We start from the raw sequence: 25,181 nt of genomic DNA, 5'->3' as shown, positions 1-25,181 counted from the left end.
GCACATATAATCCCATTCTTCCTGATGTGTTTTTTCAGTTTACAGACTTTCTTGGGGGCAAAAACTGTCTCACCATAGCCAAGTGGGGAGATGACAAGCACTGCTATAACAAGAACTTTAAGGTAACAGGGCTTTTGTAGAGCCATGGCAGCTGCCAGTACTTAAACATGCATCAGGAATTTACTTACAATCTAATGTGGTATTTTAATGTCCTGTATGCTGACCTCTTCTGCAACATGTTAGAGATGAACACAACTCTTTCCTCTGGCAGTGATACACATAAACTAAATGGAGTGTACAACTGTTAAGGGCTATCCATTATTCTCAGTCTCAGGATAGTTACCCAGAGGTAAAAATAGATAGGAAGGATCTGTCATTCATACAGAAAGTAAAGGCACTGCCCAGTTCCTGATAAATAAAATACCATTCTACTGAGTAGAAACTGATGACATTGCAACTTCTGTTTATTTCCCTTCCCTCCTCAAGTTTGCAATCTTACCTAGTTTTAAAACTCCCAATGCATAAGAAGCAGTTCCTTTTGTTCTCTTGTTACCTACTGGTTGTATTGTTTTCATTTATAAGAGGAAAAGAACCAGGGGTTAAAAAAATTGCAAACAGTAAAACATCGTGTATGCTAGGAAGTTCTCTTAATTCATCACTTGGCAAAGGAAATAAAAGCAGGCTCCCTAGCTAACAGCGTTACTTTTGCTTAGGGTTATTTGGCAGAAAATCCATCATCCCCTATCCATTTGTGAGTATTTCATATTGACTTGCACCCTTTAGCAAGGGTCAGCAGGGCAGAGTATGCATAAAGAGTTCAAGTCCCATTTCAAAGGCTCAATTTTAATTTTAATGGATGGTTTCTTTTTAATATCAGTTGAAAATGTTAGCTCTTTATTAGACTTTTGTTTGGTTGGTTTACTGACCTTTTGATACTGAAACCTACTGTTCTTTTTATGGACTACTTGTATAAGAATTAGGTTTCTTCAGATATTTACATGATGTTGGAGAAACCAGTGTTTGCTTTTTATTTTCTGACTCATTCTAATCTGCAAGTGCTTTGTTTTCTGAAAGCTTTTATAATTAAAATTGTTAATAATGTACACATACAGAGGGGCGATGTTTGTTTGTTTATTTACTTTGTGTATTTACTTTTGGAATGGCTGACTTAATTCGTCAGGACTCCAGAGAAGTCAATACAAATGTGGAATATGGAAAGGACATAAATACATGTATTTCCATTTTTGATTATGGTAATTATAGTAGGCAAAGTTTTAATATCCTCTAGTACAAGTTTACATTTTGCAGAATTGATTTTCTGTTTTCTGCTAGTGTTCCATAAGCTCACACACACTGAGAGCTCTGTTAACAGGTGTTTCAAAAAATATTGTTTAAAGTTACATTTTCTTATTCGGGATCAGAACTCTGATATGTTTTCTTCTCATCGTGTGCTGCACTCTCTACCAGCCCAATTAAAATAACATGGTTTGGGGAAATGGTTAAGATCGTATCTTTAGATGTTCCTGGAAGAAAAATGCAAATGATAAGGGTTCCAAATATTTTTATTTACAGATGGTTTGTTTTGCCTCAGAGATGAAGTACGCTATGGTAGTGCAATATAAAAGAAAACTAGTGTGATTTCTCTGAAAATATGCTAACTTTGAATTGTTGTTTTGTTTGGGTTTTTTAGTTTTCAAGCAACAAACTCTATGTATTATTGTATGTTGGGTACTTTAACAGAAAATAATTACAGAGAAATAGTTATTTCTCTTCAAAAACAGAAAGTATGTTTGTTTACATATCTGATCTTAACACCTAATGGGATTAGCTTTAAAGAAAAGTTCAAGAATTCATGTCTAGGGATGTAAATTTGTTTCTAAACCATTTTTAAACGTTTTAATGAGATTGCAAATAATGCTAGGTTATGTATGGCCAGTATGATCGGAAGAGTGGTGTATTGGCAAATAGCCAAAGTGCTGTTGAAGGTCAGATGTTGATAATATTTGAAAGTGTTCTGTGATTCTATAAAATAATACATTAAAAGAAAAGATTAATATCCTAAATGGTATCTCAGGGTCAGTTTACTGCTCTGACCTTGTAATTTAATTTTTGCAGTTTTATAAATCTGCTGTTTAATTAATCTGATTTGATTGAGAAAACAGATTATATTCAGATACAGTAAGAAAAAATGTAGGTTACAGCCTTTTTAAAATTTCGGGTGGCCTGTCTTTTTATATGGTGGCCCTGTTTTTTGGTCCCTTTATCTTTGGCTTTCTGTGCCGACAGCTTTATTGAAGCTGACAATATCAAGCTCTTCAACTTTGCTACCTGCACATGCTTCTAATGTATTTTCAGCTTGGCACTGGCTGCAAGCTCTGAGTGGGAATGAAGCTTCAGGGATAAGCAGATGCTTTACATGCATGAGGACACGGTATCTTTGTGCTGCCTCCATCTACTGCATCTTAAACAGAGCTCCCAAGAGACTGAGTAACAGCTTCATAAATCAAGGGTTGCAGGTTCAGCCTTTCCAGAAGCCAATTAGGAATTCGGTATACGTTTTGGGGTTCTTCACTGCACAAGGAGCAAGAAAGCACAAAAATGTGGGGGAGGGCTAAAGGATGATAGAGTAGCTGAGATGACAAGATGATGGGCAATTATGAAGAGGAACTGAAAAAAAAAAATTAATAATTTATAACCCATAGTAAGGACGGATCAGCTAATAATGTCGAAATATTTCAGAAATGGTAATGGGTAGTTTGCAATGGCAATTGTCTTACCCTGATTACATGAATTGTGGTTAAGTGGATAAATTCACAATAGGCATTAAAGAATTGGTTTAGCCATGAGTAGTTGAAAGGATTTGTCTTGTACACCAGCTGAAGTATGGTTTGGTTTGATTTTGGTTTTGACTGCATTTTTAATTGGGAATTCCATGTAGGAACTTAGGATTTGTTGGCATGTGACCTTAGTACCTTCTCTCTCCGCAGCTTGTAATTCTTTCTGTAAGATAAATTACACGTGACATCATATCATTTAGCAGACACAGTTATTTTCCACAGCAATTTTAACCAGTTGAATTCTTTTTTCTTATCAAAAAAACTATAGGGAAAACAGTAAATACATATCAATAAGTTTGTCACAGATCACCAATCTTACACTTTGAGTAGACGTTCAAATAACAGTTTTGTATATTTTATTTTAAAAATACAGGTGATTACAACCAAACTAACGCCTACCTGCAAAAGGTATTGGAGAGCTTCCATCTGAAAATCTTCCATGATTTCCGAAGTTGCTTCTGCTGCATTTCTCCGTGTATGTGGCTATCTCACGAAGTCTTGCAGCACAGTGGGCTTTACCTGCCTGCTTCTTTTACCCTCCTCTGCTCTTCTGTGGCTTATGCTGCACGTTCTCTCTCCTAGGCATTATTTCCTGTCTCTTAAAATGCTACTAACAGTAGCTGGCGTTCTCTGTCCCCATGGAACGTCTTTCTGTTTACTGATATCTTAAATTTTGTGTGCGTTTGATACACGAATTGCAGTCTGTGTAATTTCCACTCTCACAGAGCTCTCCAGCAAAGCTCTTGGGATGGTCTTGTTTGCATCAGATGTTTCACTCGGCCATTTTTGCATCAAGACAAACTGCTAATGCAGGGGAATACTCTTCTTCCTGGGGATACATAACAGGCAATGCCCTTTTACATGAATTTCTAAGACATGTAGTTGTGCTGTCAAGAATAGTGTTGGTGTCCTCTCCCAGGCCAATCATGAAAGGAAGGAATTCTGTCTCCTAGCAAAGACTTAAGTGGAATGAAATAAAACAGAACCTGTTTGTCCTTCTAGGAGAAGGGTTTCCTACATGTGTACATGGAAAAGACAGTGCCTAAGTCATGGACAAAATCATTATCATAATAAGCAAGTGCTCCCCGGAATTTTAGGAGGGCAGAGTGGAGAATGCTTCTCCATGTGCCTGGTGCAGAGTCGGGGGGAGCTGTACCAGGGCGGCTGCCCAGGGCGAATAGCTGCATGCACTGTGGGGTGGGCTCACATGGCAGTGATGGATGACTCCGTGCCTGGCGTGCCTCGGGTGATTGCGCAAGTGACAGGAGCATTGATCATCGTGATTCAGCGGCCCTTTGTTGTGTGGCATTCGCCGCAGCCTCGGCCGACACCACTCTTCTGCTGTCTGTGCACAGATGCTTTTGTTCTGTGATGAGAACGAGGAGGAGCTTGGGCGGCTGGCAGAGTGATTCCCTGGGCTCTCCTGCTCTCCCAGCCATGACCGTCCGAAGGCATGCCAGAGCATCCACAAGCCGGCTTGTGGTGAGAGGTGCTGCTTAAATGGATTTTGTCTCTGAGTTGAGATAGGCTCTGATGGTAGCTTGTCTGGCTGCAAAAATTGTGTATTCCTCATTCACTACCTGTATCATCACTCATTGCCTGATTGTATTTCTGCTGCTCTTCAGAAAGTTTGTCTTCTTCCAGGGTGGTTTGTCTTCACCCAGTGGTGGTTTGTCTCAAGAATAGGGTTCTTTGCATCCCTTCTTTCCTTTTTCACAGAACAGTGCAGTATTGGTGCTAAAGCAGGCATCGCTTCATGACCGTTTGATGAAATGCTTAGAACTTTTCCAGGCAAGAAATTTTCAGGCTCTCTGCCTGCCCCTTGAAGTTAGTGTTTTCCAGATGCTTGTAACATGAATTCTCAAAGCATGTTCAAAGTCCATTTTCAATAGCTTTTTCAAGGGGAGTGTAGAAGGACCCAAAACCTGAGAGCTCAACAGAAGGCAGTTTCCCTTTGATGAAAGACGCATTGGTGGCAGGAGTGTCAGCCAACCGGATCTTTTAAAAGTGAAGGTAAATGGAAGTTTGGTAGTGAGATATGCGTTGAGAAACATGGTTTAAGTGTGATGAAATTTATTTTAAGCTCTTAGGGGGATACTGTGGGTACCATAAGTTAATACACTCCTTGCAGAACTGCAGAAGAATAGCCTTAAGTGAAGATCCATCAGTGCTGCTGTTAATTATTCCTTCCACACAACTCCAAATAAAAAAGTGGTGAGGTTTTAATTTTGTAATTACCAGAAGACTAATAATTCTTTTGTCAAAGGCCATGGTGATCTTTAAAGTATGTAATGTAATTGCCTTATTCCTGTGCCATTAATTGTGCTCCAAACATGGTCATCTGTCTTATGAGCAAATGTTACTCTGTTACCTCAAAGAAAATGTGCTATGAGTGGTGAAAGGATGCAACCAAAAATTCACAGCTCTTTTGTTTGAATTTTTCTGGATAATGTTATAAGAGAAGGAGGTTACAAAAGAGGGGCTGTGTATATTTGGTTAGTGTATTCAGCTATTCATTACAATTCATGTCAGGGCCCAACACTTAGCCTATGAGTTGCGAGTCTTTACATGATTATAGGACACAGAAATTAAGAGAGAGTGACTGTAAAACCCAGCAGGTTTATCAGAGGGATTCAAAGAAACGTGTAGCCCATGAAACCAAATTCGGCTCACTTAATTTCTATTAGAATGAATCGTCTGTGGCTTGTAAGACATCTTCTGTTTTTTAATCTCTAGTAATAAATCTAAATAATGAGCTCATTACTAGTGAACTGCAAGAAAATGTCAGATTTTACATTTGAATATCCAAATATGGTTTGACAAGGTGGCTAGGAAAGAATTAAGTTTTCCACTGCTGAAATGTATCTTCCTTCCTTCCCTTGCTTCTGCTGCTTGTTTGAACACGTTCAGACACTTCTCTGGTCTTACTTCAACTAATTCAAATATAGCCCAGTGGAAAAAATTACAGGTTTTTGTTGGTTTTTTTTTTTCTCTGTTTTTGTGTGTTTTCACTTTCTGTTCAGCAAATTCCAACAATTTACCTTCCAATTAAATGAATGCCAGAAAAGGCAGCAGGGACAGAGCAGAAGAGAAAGATAGAAGACAGAAAAATGAACAGGGATTACCCTTTCAGCAAGGCTGGGTGCTCATTTGATTCAGCCACAGTGGAAAACCGTGCCCTAAATTGGTGGTTTGGAGGCAGGAATCACTGCAGTTGCATTTCTGTATATTTTCAAGACGGGGAGGGCAAGCAGAGCTGTGGAGATGTGCAGAGCATGCTTTCTGTCACACAGCACTACCCCTGTCAGCTCCTGGAGTTTCCAGTTTGATTCCCACCCTGAATTTAAAAACCAACATCTGCAGCATACATACATAAACAGGCCTTTAACACCCACAAAGAGAAATTGTGTCCTTGATCGTCAGAGGATTGAGATTTAAGGGTTTTCTTTACCTGTCTGGCTTGTAGTAAATAAATGAACTTTCTGCAATTCTTTTTTGTCTATAGTGTGGGAATAGTCTATATGAGTCATTGTGCCTATTCTTTTGTTTAGTGTATGGGATGCTCTTGGAAAGTTAGCAGCAATTGATTTTAAAAGTGAGTAACTCTGAGAGGTTATGAGGTAACCTTTAGTTTCTCATTTAAAGCTGCTCTGCATTTCAATGGTAAAATTACTTTCTTATGGAAAAATAATTGTTTCTAAGGAAAATATTGAAATAGCTTGTTATGGAGTCCCAAGGGAATCAGCACTTAAATTAAATGTATTCCTGGGAGCCAAGTTTCCTGTGCAGCCCTTGCTGCCAGGACGCAGTGACTGTTAGTGGAGGCCTGCGACTCAGCCAAAGGAGATAATAAGACTCCTTTGAAGGAAGGCAGAATGAATTGCCATATCTGCTGGTTCAGTCAAAAGCATGGATTGTATGTCAACAATCAGAAACCTCCAGTGCCCAGACCTTGGTGTGGCAAACACTGCCCTGGCATCTTTCTTTAGCAAAGGGTGGAAAGTACACATTACATCCAATTAGCTTATGGTCTGTTAAACTTAGGGGCAAGTATTTTTCCTATTACCTTTTCTTCTACACCTCACAACGACAACATAAAATTTTGACAACCAGTGCAAAGTATTTTCTTCATGGCATAGAAAATGTTCAGGTTTAACAAATTCATGTGTATTTTCTGCTGGACTTTGTGTTCAGCAGTGGTAGCAGTCAGTTCCTGTGTTCCATGACATCTGAAAATGCGTGTAAAGAAAAATGAACAGGAAAACTCCCTCTGTAGGTAGGGGAGGGGAGCGGGAAAAAAAGTATCTGTTACATTCCAGAATCAGTCATAATAATGGAAGTTCACATCAAATAATTGCTAGAGTCAAAATGGACAAACATCTGGCTTATTCATCCCTAGCTATACTAACAAAAATATGATATCCTGTTAGAAAAATCACTGATCATCCTGGTTTATTTTGGCGATTGTGCACCTTGGTATTTTTCACTTAATAAAGAACATATCAGTACTTTATAGCTAGCATATCTCCAGTTCCAGGTTCACAGTTCATGTGCTTCTGTGACTTTGAACTCTTCCTTTCCTGAGTTTACCAGCAGACAGCTGCACCAGAACAGATATGTTTACATGTGGGGAGTAAATGGCAACTTGCAGCTCAGAGTTTCCATTTCCTTTTACATTGTTCAGGAATCCAGGCACACAATTCGTCCTCAAGCTTCGCCTCGTGTGTGCATCTGACTTGGCCCTTTGTAGTACAAATTCTTTATTTTGACATTGATTTGTTGATACAAAGGGCTGACTAGGGAAAAGCTACTTTCACTAGAAATTACCCTCAGTAAGCATGAAGTTCAGTTGTGGGTGAAATAGCTTTTTAAAAAATATTCTAAACATCACTTTCTGTAAGGCTTTTAAGCACTATATCAATGTAAGACTAATGTGGAACCACTTTATGCAGCTTTAGTGAGATAGATGTATTTTTAGATGGAGAAAAATTACATTTTGTATTAAGAATGACGGTGAAATCTGATTAGCTGCTTAACACGCGACACTGTCTATTTAATCTATTGTCACATGTAGGTGATTCCCAGATGTCCTTGGTAAGGCAGTAATTACATGAAGGAGGTTATGATAATTATAAACAAGAAACAAAACCATCAGAGTGATTCGTTCATTTGCCTGAACCCTGAAGTAGAATTACAGACCCCAGTGAAGAGTTTGTTCTGACTTTACACCATCTGACAGACTTATTTCTGTTGCCTAGTTTCACCCCTACAGGCTTCTCCTTCCCCTTTTGTACCTAATTTTGGTATTTTGGATTCTTGCTCTGAATGAAAACCATGGTTTATGGATGATTTTGGTAGCAGGAGTGAGTGAAGTAGGTATTACATAAATGATCTCTAGGAAGACCTGTGTGTTGTGTTTTGCCTACTGGCTTTTTGAACCAAGATACTGCAGTTACCCTGATGTGTTAGAATGAGCTGCTCTCGGTCACGTTCATGTGGATATTTTAGGAGAACAAACTATGTGACCTTACTTGAGCACTTTGATGCAGTTTAGTTCTGATATATATATATGTGAATTAATTGCTAGACTTGGCCTATAGCCCACTCTTAACAGTAATGTAATGGTAGTGCACTTCTGATACGTGAAATTTAAATTTTTAGTCCTCATTCCAATGTTCTTTATTATGCTTAGGCTCTAAAACTGAAGCATAAAATCAAACAACGGGTTTGCACTTTAGGTTTTGCACTTTATACAACCACACAGTGAGAGTCCAGAGAACTGTACTGACTGAAAATTGCACCCAGGAGATAATCTTTTAGCACTTCTTGAGTCTTGTCGGTGCAAGGAGGGGATCCAGAATGCAGATCAAGGCCGGGGACTGTAATAACACTGATCTAGGTCAGTATATGTTTGCCATGGAGTTGTGTTCTCAGACTGGAAGTGCAAATACCTGTGTGTTTTCTGTGAGCTTGCTGAAGGCAGATCATTTACCTCTTCACTTTCATTAAAACTGCATTAGAACTGTGTTTGTGGCCTGGAAATCAAAGCAAGCAGTTAACACCATGCTGGTACCTATTACAAACCGCCTACCTGCTTTCAGGGCAGCATCCCACATAGTCATGATTCATGGGGCTGGGAAATGGTCACTTAGCAGGGCATGAGATAAACAGGCATCCAGGGAGGGGAGCTGAAGCTGGGCAAAAATGTATAGGCAGGTAGTAGTGCTTGTGTCATAAACTGTTCTTCAGTTGAAGTACATCAGACCACACTACTTAAGTAGATGTTTGTTACCCAAAATTTAAGTGAGTTCACCTGTACTCTGTAATTCTCTTCTATTAACAAACTATGTATGAGAAATTATTATCAAAATAAATGGACCCATGTTTTACTTTAATTTTCTGTTGTTACATGTAAAGTGATTAGCTCACCACGTACCACTTTCAATTTCTGTTGTTACATTTAAAGTGATTAGCTGGTTTATCTCATGATCACTAAATGTAGAGTAGTTTGAAACTTCCCATTCGTAGTCTGTGCTTTTCATTGATGCTTTCATTTGAAAGCAGGAAACAATCTGAAAGTAATTGTATTAAGTGTTTCAGCACAAAGATTTTAAAGTATAAGAGCTTGGCATGTTATTCTATCTTCTTACTATTCCTTAGAGAAAATAAAATGGAGTTGCAACTTTCATCCAGGCAGCTTTTCTACTGCATCCTGTTTCCTTCCACACACTGGAGAAAGCTGATGAGAACTGATGTTCGTCTCCCTTTCCTCCACTTCCAAAAATCCCGTTCTCCGTGTTGTAGCAGTCACTCTGGTGAACTCTGATACACTCTTTGGGTTGTTTAGGCAAATGCGAATTTTGCCCTCCATATCAAAGGAAAGATTGCAAAGAATAGAGGAACATGCACTGCGCTGGCTGCTTGGACTGCCCAAAGGGTGGCTTGCTGTGCAAGCAGTTGCTGTGCAAGGCTGACGTCTCTGCTTTTCTCCCACTGAAAGGCAGACTTGCAATCCCCCCTTTCTCAAAGGGAAACTGACCCTTGAAAAGGCTTGGCATGAAATGGATTAACTCCCTGGAAACTTTGTTTGGAAATGTTAGGAGACTGCTATGTATATGTGCTGGCAACCTCTGTAAGAGACAAATTATTTTCCCACCCTCTCAAGCACTTGGTAGTTTATCTGTTGTTTATATTAAAGATTGATCGTGGTTATATATTCCTAATTCAGGGTTCTCATTAATCACCCTATGCCACATAAGAGACTGAAGAAGAAGAATGAGGGTTACTGGAAAGCAGAAATGTGATCCCTGGCTTTGCTTTTAATGTGACTTATCCTGACATTAGCTTTGCTCCTATGAATTACTGCATTTGTGTAAACATATTCCCTTTCTTTTTTTTTTTTCCCCCATGTTTGGTGTGTCTGTTTTTCTCAGGGCTATTTAGAAAAAGATGATTTACTTATTACAATGATTGAGGAGAATGTTAATCATGACACTTGCCATGTTACTATTTCAGGAGGTCCCTGTTCCCCCCAGCAGGCCCACCCTCTTGTTTGCTACTACTTGCTGCCTCTCCCAGCTCCAGCAGCCATTTCCTCCCTCAGAGCAGATCCAAGCAATTGTTTCAGCCTGTGCAAAACGAAGAAGAGGTGGAAAAGGACCAGTGGGGTTAGGACAAATGCACAAAGGCTGGGACTTCCTAAAGTGCATCGGCTGCCAACAGTGAGATACTTTTTGTCACAGCAACAGAGCAGATCTGTACCTCCTCCTTGACCCTGCTGCAGGTTGCCAACCCTGAAACGTTCAATCAGCTGTTTGTGGTCCCTTCCCCTCCTAAGTATGAGAGACAAAACTGCTGGCAAGAGGGAAAGAAAAGGGAATTTACAGGTTTTTACAAGTTGTTTTGGGTTATGAGAACATGTTACCAGCCCTGCTTGGAGTCAGGTCCAGAAGCCTCTGGAGCAAACTATTTTCCTGCCCTGACTTGTCTGCCTGAAAGTCCCTTCACATCTTTCAGAGGCATTCATTGAGCCCAGCTCTTTAGTGTGTTCTGGTGGGAAAATGTTGCATCAGCAAATTTTCAACCAACAGGAGATTTAATCCCTTAAATTTTTTATTTGCTGTGTGCTTGTCTTTGTCTATTATAAAGAAATAACTTGGATTTTAAAAGAAGCAATTGAAATAATTTCTACAAATCAGGACAAATTCGCTCTGAAGAGACTGATACCATTTAGTACGGATTATCTTCTTTTTATTTGTAGCTCCACTAAAAATACTTTGCCAGGTGTATCCTAATTTTGCACAGATTTTTCTCTTAAGTCATGTTACATTCATGTCTGACTTCTTTGGTGCAAAATCCCATTATTAAATTTGCTATTTAAGAGCATATTCAACACTGAGATATGACGGTAACTGCTGGTTTGTGTTTATAACTAAACATCCGCTCCACAAAAGCAAGAGATCACCAGAAGTTCTGCAAAGCTAGAATTTAGGTCCATTAGTTGTGATGAAAGCACATTTTGAGTAAAATCATAGGAGGAGGAATAATATAGGAAAGTCTTATATCTGTCAGAATTTGCAATCATTTTACCCATAATTGCACAGAAGCATTGATTTTAGAGGACTAGATATTTTTTAAGTACTTTGGTTCAAAGTAATTTAGATTGCGTGGTTTTTTCCCCCCATGTAACTACCTTTGATGGCATATTGTACATATCAAGAATAAGAGAATTTATTTCTGAGTTGGGAATAGGTTTTTAATCAGACTCAGTAATGTAAATAGACCTCTATTTGAAAGTTCATTCAAAACGGAGTACTAGTGTGTATTTAAGAGCACTGTATGCTAAAGTAGAAATATCCCCCAGTGTTTAACCAAAAACATGTTTAATGTGTGGTTTTGTTCTGTTTTTTTTATGTTTAACAGTAACTGAAGCTGGCTTTGGTGCTGACATTGGGATGGAGAAATTCTTCAACATCAAATGCAGAGCGTCTGGCTTGGTTCCCAGTGTGGTTGTCCTTGTTGCTACAGTGAGGGCTTTGAAGATGCATGGAGGTGGGCCAAATGTAAGCTTTTGCACCTTTCTTGGAAAACTCAAGTTGTTGCTAATATTTGAAATAAGTAAAATACCTTGATTTAAGAACTATTTGGAGTAGTCTATGGGGCAGTATTTAGATAACCCTTCTGAGATACCTCGTTATATAGACGTTGTCTCTGAAGTTAATGCTATCACTAAAGCTAAGGCACAAATGAAAGAAGAGGGACGGAAGAGCTCTGAAGTAGTACTGCATCTTGCAGAGCAAGGGAAGTTTGTTGCATGAAAAAAAAAGCTGCAAGATATAGGTATATATACATATTCCTTTCCCTAGCTTTTGAAATAGTAGTTGTAAGTGAACTGAAGTTGTCACAGGTTGGGAAATTTGACGGCCAAGGAGAAATGAGACGAGTTCGAGTTGCAGCATGTGAGTGGAAGTAGAGAACATTGTTAGTGAAGGTTTTGAGATTTCTTTCACTCCACTAATGGGTACCCCTTATGTCCTTTTATTTTGCTCCGATTAATTCCCTCAGGGATGCTGAAGTAACTGATGAAATTTTGCAAGTGTTTTCCTGGTGTACCAAGAGTCACCAGTGTATAATTTTCTGTTGTCTGAGCCATGGGAGAGACTTTACAGATTAGTGATTGTAGAAGAGCTCCTCAAACATGTAATCAGATCAGACTCTGCTAGCCGAGCAGACAGACACTTAACTCCTAGGAACACTTTCATCTGCCCAGCATGCTAGAGAGTGATGCTGCCAGGGAAACAGTCACACTGGGTGAAAATACCAGAGCTGTTTCCACAGCCACAAAATTTTAGAATGCATAGTTTCCCTTACAGCTAATCATCTCTAAGAGTTAAAGCTGAGCTACCCTTTTTCAGTCTTTCAGGTTGATATAATGATATCACTATCTATCATTTTAGGCCACTTCTAATGCATGTTTTCTTTATTTTGAATTATATTTCTCCATCCCTGTCAAGGCATTTATATTTTCACAAGTGTTATCATTCAATCTAGCAAAAATAGGACTTAAATATGTTTTAATAACTGTCTCTATTTCTGTCTCACTTGTGTCCTTAGAAGTTTAAAGCTTTCATTTGTTTACAAATGTGATGCATTCATCACTGAGGCATGTAGAGTACCAGATACTTTTACTGGGAGGTTAACTATAAAATGGACTAATGCTAGAGACAAAAGTGAGTAAGTCTGGTGCCTGAGATTGATGTTATGTGGACCTTGGAGACTCAGTATAGTACCCCAGTACCTTGGTGATGCACTTTGCATGTATACCTTTGTGCTTTCCAGCAAATTACTTGCATGCCGTTCCTTGCCATGGGCAGTAATTACAGGACACTCAGAGATGATGTTCTTGTGTGTTGCTGTTATTTCTTCAGCTGTTGGAAGTTGCTGCCTATTGTCTTTGCACTGCTGGTGTGTTGTAACAACATGTAGAATGAGATCCAGCTGCCTCCCCTGGTAGTCTTTTGCAACTAATTGCCGAGGCAAGACCCGTATCTTGCTACCCAAATACAATAGGAAGTGTTGCTATTCTTTGTGTACTGGTGCAACTGGAAATAAAATAAATTTTGTACTATTCATAAGCTTATGCTTTGTCTTAGGAGGGTTAGTGGTTGCGTCTAACCCTTCTCCTTATTATGGGGTAGTGGGTCTGGTTGCTGCAGTCAGGCTGTGATGTTGTGTGCACTGGTGTGTGTTAACTGGCAGTAGAGAAAGCAAGCAAAATTGCACTTCTGACCCTTTAGGGTTATATGACAAGTATCAATCTCTGATGACTTTGACTGTTTATTATTACCTGATCCCAGGTAACTGCTGGTGCCCCCTTGAAGAAAGAATACACAGAAGAGGTAAGAGGAACTGTTATAAAACTTAAGAGAGGTTTCTGTTTAAAGGAACAAAATAATATGGTGTACAGAGAATCAGAACTTCTCCTTGCCCTGGCTGGTTAGTGTGCACAGCTTCAGGTTTGACAGCAGCATGCTCTAATGCTGACATTCAAGTGAACATCTCTAACAGGCATTGCCAACAAGTAAAACCACCTCATCTTCCCTCAGCCCCTTTCTGTTACCCTTCTTGTGTGTATTATGTGTGTGATTGCATGATGGATTGTAATGGGGAACTGAAATAGCTGAAAAATAACCTTTTTTCAGTAGTTTTTGCAAGACCACTAAGTTTTCAGACTGCTCAACACACAAGCATTTATAGAAGCAAAAGAGCAGAGTGGTGTAGGGGTCAAGAACACTCCCTGAAATTAATGATAGCATAACCTGTTCATTAAACAACAAGTTTAATATGTTTATGCCTCACATTTGGGGTGGGATGCCACTCTTCAAACGAAGAGTGAATTCTGCTGGTTTGTTTTCTTTGTCACTTCACTTCAGACAAATTTTTTTGCTTGTATGAGGCTAAGCATATGTGTTTTGTTACAATTAAGACAAGGCCTACAAAGTGTGGCGTAAAAGAGTAAATAAGGAAATCCAGTAATGTGCTTTTATCTGGGTTATGTATGTGTACATACGAACTCTGCATCTAACACATCTGTATATTAAACCCCACCCCACTACTGCAGTCTGTTTATAAACCTTGCAAACAGCAGACTGAAACCTTTCACAACCACGACAAGCAACCAGTCATCAGCTGCACCATCTTCCTGTGTCTCAAAAGAGAGCAATGGTTTCATGTACAAGTTTCGGACACTGCTTAGTTACTTAAATATGTCTGATGTTTATTAATTGGAATGAGAATTAATAAGTGCCAGAATACTTTCATCTGGAAGCATTTCACTTGCCTGCAACTGTCATGATCAGCGCTGTTTATGTTCTCTTAAATTTATGGAAAATTCTTTGGCTGGAGAAGACTTTATGTATCTTACCATTTCCATTAATTTTTATTTAATTGCACAGAACCTCCAGCTGGTAGCTGATGGCTGCTGTAATCTGCAGAAACAGATTCAAATTACTCAGCTCTTTGGAGTTCCTGTTGTGGTTGCTCTAAACGTCTTCAAGTAAGTCTGTTCTTTCATTACTCTTGTGAATAAATACACAGTTCAAATTTCTCACTTTTCTTGGTTTTTAAATTATTCAATTTGGCATGAACAAAGAAGCTATTAAAGAATTTCCTTTTTTCATCATGAATATAAAGATATTTAAGCCCTTAGCTTGTTCTTAAGGCGTTAAAACCAACAAAAAAAGTATATACTATTATGGAACTGATAATCTTCCGTGTTAATTAGCTATAACAGTTACAAAGTTTTCTTGAGACCCATAAATACATATGCTGTATATAAATGCATTATGTATATGGTACGATTTCTATATATACTTGCTTTACCACTACTGATGGTAAAATAAGGCTAAATTTATAAGGTTATAGAAGAGAACTAATTAAACAAAATAATGAGACAGGACTGTTTGGTTGGCAGAACTGACTCTCCAGCTGAGGTTGATCTGGTGTGTAAGATTGCAAAGGAGTCTGGAGCATTTGATGCTGTGCCCTGCAATCACTGGTCGGCTGGTGGTAGAGGAGCAGTAAAATTAGCTCAAGCTGTGGAAAAGGCAGCCAATCAGAAAAACAGTTTCAAATATCTCTACAGCTTGGAGGTAAGATTTCTTTTCTTTCTTTTTTTTTTTTAATGAATGCATTCTGCATCAGAGTTGGATTTAAAGCAAGAAGAACATTGAGAACATTGAAACGAAGTTATCCAAAATACTTGGAAAGGAACTTGCCTTGGTTTAAGATCACAAAAGCTGAGGAGAACAAGCAATCTGTGGCTTGTCTAATCAGAGAGCAGGATACTCACTGGTAATAATCATTACTTAGTGCATTGAACGATACTTCTGATACTTTCATGTTTAACTTAAAAGTATGTATGCAGATGGAACACTCACCTGCTGTTTTGGAAGACTTCTCCAAAGATCTCACAGTCACAGTATTTGTCCTGTCAGTCAGTTAAAATGAGTTGTAGTTGCTGTCTCACAGTCACGGGTGTTGCACCAATAGTTGTGGCTTCCTGAAGCTGGGGCTTTGTGGCTAATTTGCTTAGCCCTTAGATAACCCAACAAAGGAAAGCGTGGTCCAAGTTTCAATCCTATGTCTGCCAGAGTTAGTGACTTTTTCCGTGTCTGTTGGAGGCTGTTACTGCAGTTGTCTGCAAGGTAACATCACAGCATTGTGAGTTGTCAAGAGGAGCTTGGACCCCTGGGAGCATTGGAGGTGCTAGGGTACCACTGTGCTGGCAGAACATTTGGAGGGACATATTGCCAAGAAGGTTATATAAATGATTTCTCGTGGCCTTCCTGGCTATCCAGATGTGGGTGGGTTTAAATCTGAACAGCCAAACAGACTTCTCTGGCTCTGAGGAAGCCCTTGTCAAGTTTCAGATCCTGTGCCCCAGTTGACCACGCTACTTAAGTTTCTTTAGAAAATGTTCGAATGCTATTTTTTAATAACAGAACCTCAGCTTCATTCTTTAAAATGGCTGGAAGTTCCTGTTTTGATTCTTCTCTCCAGCAAAAAGTTCAGTCTGAGGTAGGTATGCCCTACTGTCAAATTTCATTCTCTCTTCTCCTTGATATGCACCCCGTATCTGTTGCACCCATTTTATTTTTACTTTCCACCTCCCCCGCTGTTTTACAAAGTGTCAGTAATCCAGCCAACCCCTGTCAGTGTTAACCACTGCCTTGACAGAATGGATGGACATATGTTGGGAATATTACTGCTGCAGCATCTATTCAAGGCATTTTGCGCATGCAACAATTTTACAGCTGAGAAATGGACCATGTATATGCCTTTCTAAGTTTGTCTCTACTGAGATGCTCTGAAAACTGAGGCTATCATTTATGGGACTTGTGTAATTAAATGGGGAAAAAATTTCTTTGAGAAATACATGTAATAGTTTTCCCTGCTGGACACTTGTGTTACAGGGATAGCACATTAGCCTTTGACAAGGCCCATATTTAAGCTCTGATGTTACTATACACTATGTAGCTTACAATTTGGTGGTATGAGTGAGTAAAAAGGATTGGTAGGGGTGGACTCTGCCTCTAAAGAAAATCAGATTGATTTCCACTTTAATGTCTTTCCCAGACACATCGTTTCGTGCTGTGTTGCATAAGCAGCATGATCTTAAGCACAAAGGGAATGAATCACATCCTTACATCAACTTAATATCCCGTAACTTCACACAAGTATTGTAAGCCTCAAAAATAAGTTGAAGGGATTTTATAAAAACATATAAAGATTTTTAAATACTGTAAAAAAGTACCTTCAGGCCAACAAAAACAGTAAAGTGTGAAGTTCAGGCTTCTGTTTCATCCTTACCGTGCAAAGGATGGGGACTGAAGCAGTTGGAAGTAGGAGAGTGAAACAGCAATGCTGTCACTTTTACAGTATGTAGGTCAATTGGTTACTAGGCTCACAGAGAAGTGAAGGAAAGCCACCTCTCCCAAATAAGCCTGCCCTGATTTCTTTTGTTGTTATAGCAATTCTGAGGTGCAGTTTCTACTGTTCAAAGGGGCAAAATAAAGAAATTTAAGGAAGATAAAAAGCAGTAAAATGGGATTCAGACAGGTTATTTTCCCCCTCATTGTGCCTAAAGGGGATGTAAGTGAAAGGACATAGTTCCATACCTCATCTGATTGTCAGATTTCTCCAGTTACTTGAATAATATTGAGTCCTGGTTGCCTCAAGTTTCATGGGATTTGCTGTGGCTTTTTTTTTTCTGTTTTCTTTCCCTTTTGGAAGGTCAAAGAGGGGAAATACTCTGCATAAAACCACTACCACTTCATTCATATATCTATCTGTCATCATGAAATTGCTCTACTGTTCCCTTTACTCCATGTCTCCATTTAATCCTTTGATGTCTATGCACCTTGTTTTCCTGTCTGGAAAACTTCATCAGAATTTGCTTCCAGAACTGGCTATAATTAGAAAAATTTCCAACAGCACAGACCACTGTAGCTGTAACAGGTTCATTCAATATTTTGATCTTTTGTTAGAAAGCATCACTCAGGTTATTAAAAAAAAATAAGCTTCAAACCCTTACACGTAAAACTGGTTTATATACTTTTTTCTAGTTAGAACAAACTTTGAAGTAAACTTTTTATTAGTGTGCAGTCAGACATATAATTAGATGATAGTCCAGGTCAAGTGGGCTCTCTTTGTTTCATTTTTTTTCCAAATGCATTAATCTCTGCAGTGCTTTATATAAATTCCAAATGCATCTTTGAAAACAAAAGCTTCCTTGAAGGATATTTACAAATGTGTGTAGTGTGAGAAGAACACTAGAAGAAGGTATTTTCTAGATCTGACAAATGCTGGTTAAGAGTTGAGAATCAGCTTTTTTTTTCTGAATCCTGAGGTATGTTTATGCATTTATACCATCTTGTCCAGTGTTACCTGAGCATGTGCCGAATGAGCAATTTTAGACATTGGACCCAACAGGGTTATGTCAGTTCAGGACTCAGGCTCTGCTCCTGTTCAGTATCATAGCAAGCTAGTCTAATTAGAAGACTGTGCTAATTTTATTCCTTGAAGCATCTCATTTGGTCTCTTTAAATGTCCTTGAGTGTCATTCCATGACACACTCTTCTGTAGTCCCACTTTTAGATAGCTTTTTGGGTTCTCTTTACTTATTTCTATAAGCAGGCAATCTTTTTATTTATCCTAGTAGCTGATGCTTGTAGTTAGAATTTTTTTAAGTCTTGATTATAGTGTTTGACATTTGGTATAAGGTGAACAAATATTTTGGGGGAGTTGAAATGAGAACAGAATAGGTCATATATGGTTTTGGGAGTGCATATGTGTGGCAGTAATTTCATGGATCAAATCCATGACCTTTGATAAGTAAATACTGCACCATTGCCACTGTAATATTGTAAGAAAAGGATGTAAACAGATAGAGTGCACTATGAAATGCTTACAGTATTAGGAGTTGCACAGGGCAGGGGGGTGGTTCAGGAGCAAGGATGAGTCTTCATATCATAGACTTCAGAGTTTTTAACGTAGCTGAAAATATTATTGGCAGTAATTGAAGTAAATACTACAGTATTGTGTGGTTCAGTATGGATTTCTTCCCCCTCTGCACAATAACCTCTCTTAAGTAACTGTTGAGTTGGTTTCTTGCAGAGTGTTTCTCTTCAGTATTTGAAGGATGGGTTTGTTTAAAAGGCCTCCTGAACTCTTTGTGAAATCATCTGTGGCGGTTTATTTTAATATATATTCTTGCTACATATGGAAAATATCAAAATATCAATCCTCTTATCACTGTTGACTTCCCTTCTGGGTTCAGTTTTCTTAAAGTATGAGTCTTTAAGTTGCAGCAGAAAGCTATTACTCAAAATAAAGTTGACTGAACCATTAAAAGTAAGTTTAGATAACTAGGGGGAGGAAAGGAGAGAATGGAAACGCATCCCATTCCCAAATTTCTCTGGCTTCAGTGCCTGTTCTTGATCAGGAGAAGGGGGGAAGCTATATTCCTCACTAAGCATGCCTGTTGAATAACCTGCCTTCACTACCATGGTCTCCTCTCTTCTGCTATGGTGAACTCTCCCTTGACTTAGAGCAGCCCTCCTCAACCTGGGGCAGGAAGCATAGGTCTGAAAGAAGGCAGGCATTAGGTTTTTAAGAGATACAGTGCCCCTCCCTTCAAGCAGCTGGAGTGGAGTGGGCTCTTGGGAGATACAAGAAAGAAGGACAGGCATTTGGCATAAGGCAGGATCAGCCTATCTGGCTGGTCTGTGAGTTAGCATTGTCCTCTTGAAAGAATGGCATGGTAACCTGACAAATATTATTGAAAAGCCTCAAATCACCTGATTTATGCTGCACTGGAAAGCTAAAGTGAAGACTGTAAAGGTCAAAAATGGGAGGGAAGGGGTTGTTCCAATCTTCCAAATTTGTTAGATGACACCATTTTTGACAGTGCTATGCCTTTAGCATGTCATGACAAATGAAAATATTTCCAGGTTATACAGTGAAAGTTGATTGCACAAATATTTTGGCAGAGTGCAGTGCATTGGCTGGCCAGCCTGCAGAACAAAGGAGAGCTTTCTCAGCTTGGGACCATCCACTGGGAGCGAGGTTGAGTAGCAGCACTTCTCACGGAGGCATTCAAGCAGTTAGCAGCCTCAGCACTGGTATTGTTCTTCCCCTGCTGGGAGCATAATAATAATTTGGGCAAATCTGGAGCATCTGAGTCCAGAGTTTTGTCTGCCCCTGCCTCTGTTGTGCTGTGCCAGTATGGTGTGGGCTGTCACTTATCTCATTTCTTCCAGTCTTCGCTTCAGCTGTCACAGACAATGGGTCACTCAGAGGGGTCTAAGGGTAGCATCAAAACAGAGCAAACTCTGCCAGCAGCAGTTCTCTGTGCATTATTTTCTCTTCCGTCCTCTGGCCATGGTCTCCAAAAGCGAGAATGGGCTGTGAGTAAGGAAGGAGGAAGAGCCCCATCAGTGGAGGAGAAGGCTCCTTGGTGCATGTACTGGGAGAGGAGGAGCAGCTCGAAGAGGAAGGCACAGTTAAGAAGGGCTCATGGGGCCTGGGTTTGAGGATGCCAAGCTTCAGGGGAATGTCCCAAGGCAGAGTGTTTCTTATGGTTTGTAAACTTCTCATCTATTGAAAAGATGAGGTGAAGGAGGTGCCAGGGGTATTTTCTGTTTCCTCTGCTAATACCATGGAGTCACTAAGCTGTGAAAGCCATCCATCATGCGTCTGCCATCACACCAGCCCAGCATACCTCTGCTCATTTGTCTGGGAAGCATAGCTTCTGTGTTCTTCTCTGTACAGCATGGAGTTCAGTCATGTGTGGACCTAATGGAAAGTCCTTAAGTACTGCTGGGCTGGGAGTAAATAAAATTATGTATGCTCCTTACTGAAACTTTTCCTAATAATTGATGGCAAACATTTCTCACCTTGAAATGCAGGCTGTGCTGCCCTGCAGCGTATGCTAGGCTTTAAACTATTTTCCCCCTCCCCTCTACTGCTGGTAAGACATCTAGCAGTGAAGCCACATCAAAGAGGAATTCTTTGGGCTTCATAGGGCTGTACCACCCACTCCTCCCACTCCCATCAAAGAGATTTCTGTGGAGTCTGGACACTTGTTTCACTGAACTGGGTGTTCTAGGGTTGGAAACTGTCTTTCTGCCACTCCATCTCTTTATTTGTGGATGTAGGCTCTTGACAGCACTGTACTTTTATGTTTGTTTTCATTATTTCCCTGTTCTTTGCATGAAGCAATTTTCTTAGGCACAGCTGTGGTTTCAAAGGTGGGGAAATGCAAACCAAATCTCTAAAGGCCACAGGCTTAGGTGTTGATTCACAAACTGTTTAACTTCACTGAAAATGCTTTTTCACAAATTAAAAAACAAACTCTTGTCCTGTGTCAGCAAAGGAAGAGGAGTGCTAAAGACTTGGTAATCCTTTTGTCAGCCACAGAAATTCTGGAAACAGAATACACAGATACTTTAATAAATGCATTTTTATTTTATCCAAGGGAAAAGCTAGGAGTTCGAATGTGCAGCGTCAGCTATTGTTTTAGCACTGCACTCTGTCACCCCACACAGCACCTTCAGCCATACTCCCATCATGTTTTCATTTGGCAGCCTTCCCAAGAAGAGGAATGAGTGATGTCTGCATACTGTTTCACTTAGCCAACCAGCAATTCTTCTTTATTGCTTTCAGTGAATGTGTTAGGTTAAAAAAAAAGTGCCACTGCCTAGAATTTTGAATTATATTAAGAATTTCTGCTAAAACACAAACAGCTGGATAACAGTAAGACCAGAGGTTGTCACCTTATAATTAAACTGGTGATGTCATAATTAAAAATAGGCATTGAGACTAAAGTGAATGTTAATAGTACTTGAAGTATTAAATGTGTAAGTTACAAGTGAATAGTGCTTCTGTGTATTCTCTGGTTAAATGCATGTTTTTTCAACAGAATCTTAGTTTTGTTGGAGAATGAAGTAGTTTTAAGTATTTATGTTGTGTAACTGTGAAAAGATCCTGTCAAACAGTGCTGCACTGATGGACACTCACTTATGGTACTCAATTTGAACTAGATAATACCACGGCTTCTCTTAGAAGTGTGGCTTAGCTGCAATCTAGTGGAATGTAGTATGACTAGGGACTTAGTGCTGTTGTCTCTGGCTTTGCAGAGATGTGTTCTGTTGGTGAGGAAGTCAGGAGGATGTTTAAAAGCAGAAGAAATGAAGGAGGAAGGGAACAGGGGTTGTTTTCAGCAGTCTCAGGGACTGTCTGTGGGGAGTTAAAAAGATTAACTCCTTTCTCCAGTAGCTAAAGAGCTTAAAAAAGTCAGGTGTCCAAATTAGGATGCAAAAGATGGAAATCTTGAGCATAGTCTCAGATGAGATCCCTGGTAATGTGCATGCTTTGTTTCACTTAATACTGACTTTTGGCAGCAAGACTGATTTCAGGAATCCCAGCCAAGGTGTGTGTCCCTGCCCCAACTCGCTTTTTCTGCTGGTACATTTCAGTGCTCAGATTTGAACAGTTTGAGCAATTCTTCCTGCTTCGCATGGGCTTTGCCTTTATGATAAGGTGGATGTGTGAACTGATATGGGTTGCAATAGGGATATGTTTTAGCCTGGATCACTTTCTCTGGTATGTGCAGCTGCATAAACAGTGGTGCTGCCTCAGTTGCACTGGCACATGGGTGAGTGTGAGCAGCAGAGGAAATGAGGATGAAAGGAGGATCTATTGTAGTTGGTCTGCTGTCCATGGAAATCCTTATCAAGCCCTACATGAAAAAATGATAATCTGAAGTCGGCTGTTAGAAGTGAAGGAAGATATGAAGAGTGAAGGAAATGTGAGAAGAGTTTAGCATAAATTAAGCACTATTAAATTATGTTTTGGTGAAACCATTGCTTCAATAGTAAGGGGAGAAAGAAGATTGTGTAATAAACAGCACCACTTCGCACTAATATCATGTCTTGCAAGTGAGATGGACTGGAAGTGGCAGTATGGCTGGATGATAACACTGGTATGATTTCATCTTAGATAATCAATACAGCCTTGGGGATGACAGGCTCTCATCTTTATCAGTGCTGATTTCATGCTTTATTCATTCTCTATCAAGTAATGAAATGTACAGCTACACAGATACTGTTTTTGTGAAAGCAGTTTGTGCTTTAGCACTTGTTATGCTTCAGCCTAGGAGATAATCCTGTTTATGGTGTGGGTGCCTGGCAGCCTCAGCAAGCACGTGTGTTTGTGCTTGCCTCAGAAGCAGCATATGCCTTTGGTAGCTCTAAATGTGTGAGATTTCAGAAGTGCACATTCTCTCTGGCAGGACTGGCAAGATTGGTTGTTTCTGAGAGAAACCTACTGAATTGTCAGCAGATATACTGGGCCACACAGATTGTACTGTGTGGCCCAGTAGCATCTTCTCATATTCAATGTAAATTTACAGTAAGTATTTTATGTTACCCTTTTCTCAGGAAGCTAACATTGAATTTGGAACGAATTCTCTGAAGCTGCCATAATTCCTTCAGTACTAATACATAGTTGCATATCTGTAAAAGTCAGGTTTTATCTAAATCCATACTGTCTATTGTCTATCTGTCACCTAATTGTCGCCTAAGTGTTGTGCAACAGTCACAACTTTACCTAAGGGAACTGAGAAGAGGAATAGCTTTTATTGTTGATCCTAAATCTTTCATGCTTTTGACACCCGGGACATTTTACAACTTTCCTTCTCACCCTAGCTGTCCAGATGGCAGAGGTGCTGTGGAATCAAGTTTCTGTTGATAGGGGTGCATCAACACACACCATTCAGATGTGGCTTTTCATCCTCCTTTCCTTAAGACTGTTTTGCTGATGGCCTGACAACGGTTGCATCAGCATGGCTGAGGGTGCTGCATTGGAGTTTGCTAGTAGGAATGAACAACTGGTTCAGGAATTTCCTAGGCCATTGTAAAAAATTCTCAGACAAAAAAAAAAAGAGATATTTTCCTGCTTCTGGCAAGGATGGGGTTAATTTTTGCAGTAGTTGGAAGGGAGCATGGCCAGGAGGTTATTCTATACTGTGTCACATCATTGCTGGGGAAAAGGAGTTGCTTCATGGGAGAAGGGATTCCTGGAGGATCTTGGTGGGCACACTGAACTGGAGAGTACCATTCCCAAACCACAACAGATACGAAATTACTCTTTTTTTAAAAGTATCTGAGATATGTATTTTCTGCTGGCAGACATTTGACTAAAGTATATAAGGCACAAATAGGTAGTTGACATGATTTTTTTTTTTATGGATAAGTCTGGTATCAGCTGGAGCAAAAATCCAGCTTAAAACAGCCTAATGATTTAGTTACTTGTGCAATGAGTCTTATTTTTTAGCCCACTTCTCCATGTGAATTAGCATTGTTGCTACATATGGTGTATGTCTTTGCCCATCAGTGATACTATTTTGATAGTGAAGTGCTGAATAATCAACAGTTTTGTTGAAAACCTTAAGCTAAACAAGGGTCTTGTAAACATCCAGGCTTCTGCTGTGTAAAATGTCTCTTGAATTAGTAGAACTTCTTTTCTGTTAAATACCATTATGACACTTCCAAGCAAAATGAATTTTTATTTCTCGTGTAAAGCAATAGGTGTTTTTAGTGTGGAAAACATTTCTTTAAATTAAAGTGAAGTTTCCCGGCACTATTACTTGATAACTGAAACACAGGAAACTTTTTAGCTTGAAATGCCCTGTTACACTGTGATTCTAAACAGATAATGCCTTAAAAGTCCCACTAAATACTAGGAAACAGGTGGATCCTTAGCATGGTGTAGTGTACTCCTTTCCCTACTCCTGAAACTTCAGGAAGGAAGCATATCTGAGAGTGTGTTAATGTCTATAGCACATCTGTGCCTTCCTGCTGGTTTCTGTCTGAATTTGGCTCAGCCAGGACTTGTCTTGCCTCTGCTGAGATTAAATAGGCTCAAACTCTCCTCTAACACCACGCACAAATTGCCTCACCTGTTTGTGTGCACAGGCCTGGCAAAAACATGACAGTGTCAGGAAACCACTTTTTTTTGCCATTCACACTCACACAATTCCTTCCCCAATGGTGATTCTTCTGAGGTTACATTTGCAAAATCTGAGGTGTGGGTACCGACCCAAGAAGTATCTGAAATTCTGGTAAAAGGAAAAACAAACCAGAAAAAAGCCCCAAACCATAAATCAATAGGGATATGGTTTGACTGTCCAGCTCAGACTCAGTCATGCAAGACACTGCACATATGCCAGGAGAAGCAGAGTGCCACCACTGTCATTAAAGCATTCTCCTGTGATGTTAGCCA

General features: G+C 39.6%; 1 protein-coding gene across 1 annotated transcript in view; it reads left to right on the top strand.

Moving 5' to 3' along the window:
- The window catches only part of MTHFD1L (methylenetetrahydrofolate dehydrogenase (NADP+ dependent) 1 like), a 146,620-nt gene that overhangs the window by 69,123 nt on the left and 52,316 nt on the right, over positions 1–25,181 (top strand). The window contains 4 exon segments of the mRNA XM_019290081.3: positions 11,760–11,899; positions 13,694–13,735; positions 14,792–14,892; positions 15,310–15,487. Coding sequence (XP_019145626.2) covers positions 11,760–11,899; positions 13,694–13,735; positions 14,792–14,892; positions 15,310–15,487 — 461 coding nt within the window.

This window comes from Corvus cornix, chromosome 3 (genome assembly GCF_000738735.6).
Source record: "Corvus cornix cornix isolate S_Up_H32 chromosome 3, ASM73873v5, whole genome shotgun sequence".
Lineage (NCBI taxonomy): Eukaryota > Metazoa > Chordata > Aves > Passeriformes > Corvidae > Corvus > Corvus cornix.
This window is presented reverse-complemented; position numbering and strand designations above follow the sequence as displayed.